We start from the raw sequence: 4,788 nt of genomic DNA on the forward strand, positions 1-4,788 counted from the left end.
TTTCATGGGTGTAAATGGCTTCAAAGATTGGGTAGGCAGATTGAGGTTGTTTGGGAAGGCATTGGAGGAAGCCAGTGAGAACTGGATCTGAAGTTCTACATGACACTAAAAGCGAAAGCATTGAGAGAACGAAGAGTACTCGTACCTTCTTTTTTTTTTTTTTTTTTTTTTTTTTTTCTGGCTCTTTCGCTTCTTCGTCGTATTTACAATGAAGTGATTGCCCCGGAATATATATTTTTCAGCAACTAGTTCTTCCCAATTAAGACCACCCTGACCAAGAGGGGGAGAATTTATCAAAAATAGCCAAAATTTACCCCTCACTTTCAAAAATGTCAGTTTTTATAAAATCTTTCAAATATAGTAAAAAAACGCACCTAAATAGACACAAATGCCCTTAAAAATTAAAACCCACATAAACTTAAAAACAAAGATAATGTACAAACGGGATCCCGTGCTGCTGAGGTCCACAATCTCTCCGGGAGGGTCCACACCCACTGTCTGTGTGAGAGCAGCCATTGTTGTGTTTATCGCAGCATCAATAAATAGGACCAAGAAACTTAAAAACTTATATTAGAGACACTAGTATTCAAAAATTATATGTTTTGAAGATTCAACTTATTGAAAAGCTATCTTATCATAAAAATAGTACCAGTGACTTTGAGAACCCATTTCCCATCAGACTTATCATAAAAATAGTTAACAGTCAAATAAATAAAATTCAGAGAAATTAATTCTTTGTTTGCAAGGTATTTAAAAGAAGTAAAATTCAAATTTGGATAGAATAATCTGGTTGTTAAAAACATAAGAATACAAAATCAACCAGACGTAAAGGTCATCTAATCAAATTTGTAGAAAGTATCGTCATTGCATGAAATGCGGAGTGTCTCTATGGGAGTTGATCAGGAACTAAATAACCATACCAGAATGCTTATAGCTTGTTTTTCCAAATCACAAAATTGATAGAAAAATATAATAATATTGAATCTATGTGCAAAGACTTTATCCTTACATGGGCCAAACCAAAAACACTGCATCTCTACTGTATATCATCTCAAATCTACAAAAATTGTGAGGGAAAGCATGCTTTATTCATCATCTTCAAAAGTTTACACCAAAAGTTTAAGAAAATTATAAGATTAAATATTCATCCATTGTTCATTCTAATTCATAAATTTAAATAGTAAAATATTACACCTATCTACGAAGTAGGATGAAGAGCAATTGGATTTTTGCAAGTTTGACGATAATGGCCAGTTGAACCACATCTTGAACACTTACGAGTTGATGGTTCTTTTCCGCGTGATGGGATTCTCTTTTCCTTGCGTCTGCCATACATTTTTCTTGTAATTGGTGGTAGGACAATTCTATTTCGTACGTCATTAGGTACCACCCAATCTGTATGATCCTCAACTGGCCAAATAGGTTTTGCATACGCAATGACCAATGAATTTGTAGTATAATATTGTGAACACATTGGGTAACATGAAATTTGTCGATGCCTACATGCAGCACAAGCATGTGCACATGGTAGTTGGTCAAGATCAAACTCTCGGCATGTGCAACACTTCCTCTCTAAATTTACAACTTCAACACGACATCCATCATATACATGAAATGAGTAAGCCTCAATAGGAGAAACCTACATATTTAAGAAACAAGAAATAAATTTATAATACTCCATAATTATTTTATTTGAAATATTTTCAAAAGATATGTAGAATATTATCATGCATATATTTCTTAAATAAAAGAACAAATAAAAATATAAGCAAAAACTACAAAAGAAAATGTTTGCCCACTCTGTCAAATGTCTGCATATATTCCTTACTTGCAACAAAATAAAAATTAATGAATTTGAAATACCTGTAATGACAACCCTTTCTTGTTATTTTCTCGCACCAAATTGTCTGCCCACTATGTCAAATGTGAATCCATTTTAGCTACCTCAGTTCGACGTTCGTGGAACCACTTTTGAAGTATATTCATTCTTAAATACTCCATAAAATTCTTAATAGGTAGTTTACGAGCATCTCTGGTGATTGAGTTGAGACATTCGGCAATATTTGTTGTCATTAGGTTGTATCGTTTCCCATTGAAGTGTGCACGAGCCCACTTTTCATATCCAGCCGCATTAATATAATCACCCACTTTGGAATCAACATTAAATATTTGCACCACAAGACGATCAAATATTTCATGAACAAGATATGCTTTAGCAGCTCTAAAATACAGTGAATGAGCTTTCTCATGCTTAAAATGGTTCTTAAGATTCTGACTTATATGGAATATGTATGCCCCATGATGAGCATCCGGAAATATAGTGGAGATAGCCTTACGAATGCTTTCATGTCTATCAGAAATGAAAACTAAGTCATTAATATCCCCAATAGCTCCCCGTAATTTTGTCAAAAACCAATTCCAAGATGCATCATTCTCTGAATCTCCAACTCCGAATGCAACATGATATGTTTGGTTATTTCCGTCTTTGCATGTGGCAACAAACAATGTCCCACGATATTTATCTTTTAAAAATGTTCCATCAAGTGCAATTACTGGCCTGATAACAGTGCGAAATCCTCTGAAGCAAGGTCCAAGTGACATGAAAAAATACATAAAATGATTATTTCTATACCAGGATTTTTGGCTCCTAACATAGCACAATATGATGGAAGTATCGCATAAGATTCCTCTGGCGATCCCCTAACCAACTCTAGTGCATGTTCCCTAGCTCTCCAAGCCTTCACATAACTTATACTCACACCCATGTCCTTTTGCATATCCTCCATGACGTCGTGGGATCTATGTACTCGTGATACACCCTCGCACTTAGATTTTATGAATTGGCCAAGAAGAGAACTACTTGCCTGTCGATGATGGCGATGAATAGCATCCAATGAGCATGAGTGTTTTGTAAAATATTTTTTTACCATGAAATATGAGGATTTTCGTACCTTGGATGCACATAGTTTCCACATGCATCGGTCATCAACACAACTAACTTCAAATCTTTCTTTATTGGATCTCTTCACTTTGAACTCATAATTTTTCTTCATAGCATCAATACCCAACTTCGTTTTTACATCCTCCTTAGTCTCATACACTTGACCAACAATTATATCTCCACTTGCATTGCATAGCTCTGTCATGTCTGATCCATGTACATTGTTTTTATCCTTGTTCCGAGCATTTGGTTTGTTGGAGTTGGGTTCATCAGAGTGCACGTTGATAGTTGGAACATCATCACATCCCATGATTTCACAAGGCAAGTCATTGAATTCAACATTATCTTAGAACACATTATCAACCTCTACATGTGGCATATCCTTAAATTGCATGCTCTCACAAAGCAACTCATCTAGCTATGTTGTATTGTTTTCCTCTTCATGTTCTGAGTCCTCAATTTCTGCATTTGCCAAGTCATTTTCTAAATCATGGTATTGATCATTATCTTCTAAATCAGCTTGAGTACCCAAGTTGAGGTCTATTGGCATTGGTTGATTGCTTCCACTTCCATAAGAAAATATTTTACGCTTCAATGTAATGCACAATGGAATCTCGTAAGTCCTTGAAAGACTTACAAAAATAAAAGCTCTCATATCATCATCATCAACTATTTCTGCAGGCCATGCACTTTTCATTGCATCGTATATGACTTTCATAGTTATCTCACACTCATTTCGGTCCACATTTACAATGTCATATACCTTATTCCGAAGCTCCTCTATCGTAATTTTATCTTAAACAAGTAGTCCTTTAGTTTTGCAATTTTTGTACATTGAGTTAACCCACTTTCCATCGTAGTTAATCAAAATTGTCAAACTAGACATTATCCTGCAAGGTAAACCAACATAATAAATAATACAATACACATTGAGAAAATATCGTTCAAACCATATATATATATATATATAATGTCAGAATAGCAAATATATATATGATTTGTATATTTTGTTGTCATAATAGCATATCAGTAATCATGTTCAATTTGGGTCTGCCACAGGAGAAACACTCAACACCCATGAAACACAAGAAATAGATTTACAGAGAGGAAATTTCCAATTATTTCTGCTAGGGGATGGATTTGCCTAGATCATTGTAAAGTACTTTCTACTCTCTGGCCAATCCCAATGGGCAACACGTCTGTATAGCCTCAACACTCCCTAATTCAACTTTCAATGATCCAGGCATACCTAAATTGGAAATATTTTATTCATCCAAATCGAAAAAGAAATACAATTAATAAGTTCTTTATCTTCAAATCCAATCCAACAAACAAAATTAATTGTATTTCAAGTGGCCAACAGAAAATCATGGAATTAAAACAAAGATGGAAGGAGAGAGAGAAAGAAAAGCAAACCAGGGATTACAGATTGGTAAGTTGAATTAGGAAGTGTAGGAATTGCTTCAGACCAAGGCTACAGACGTGCGTGCTCAGCAATAGTTCGACCAAAGACTACAGACGTGCGTGCGAATCCAAATTTTGTGTAGTAGGGTTTTGCTTTTTAAGTTTATGTGGGTTTTCATTTTTAAGGGTATTTGTGTCTATTTAGGTGAGTTTTTTTGGCTATATTTGAAAGATTTTATAAAAACTGACATTTTTGAAAGTGGGGGGTAAATTTTGGCTATTTTTGATAAAAACTCCAAGTGGGGTTATGGAATGAGCTTTGAAAAGAAAAGGTCTATGGGATTTAAGGTTTGGCTTTTTATTTGGGTTAAAGAGAATTGGGCTTAAGTATGGGATATTTTAAAATAATTAATTAATTAATTAATACAGTGGGTTCAATCTAG

At 34.5% G+C, this 4,788-nt stretch overlaps 1 protein-coding gene across 1 annotated transcript; it reads right to left on the reverse strand.

The window, feature by feature from the left end:
• Positions 1-1,198: 1,198 nt before the first annotated feature.
• LOC148918574 (uncharacterized) lies at positions 1,199-3,251 on the reverse strand. The gene is made up of 4 exons (XM_089048656.1): positions 2,952-3,251; positions 2,653-2,864; positions 1,945-2,578; positions 1,199-1,639 (listed from the first exon to the last, which is right to left on the reverse strand). Exons 1-4 carry the CDS (start codon positions 3,249-3,251, stop codon positions 1,199-1,201), a joined length of 1,587 nt encoding a protein of 528 aa, XP_088904782.1.
• Between the last annotated feature and the right edge of the window lie 1,537 nt (positions 3,252-4,788).

The sequence above is a fragment of the Prunus mume genome, linkage group LG3 (genome assembly GCF_029339155.1).
Source record: "Prunus mume cultivar Tortuosa linkage group LG3, ASM2933915v1, whole genome shotgun sequence".
NCBI classification, from domain to species: Eukaryota; Viridiplantae; Streptophyta; class Magnoliopsida; order Rosales; family Rosaceae; genus Prunus; species Prunus mume.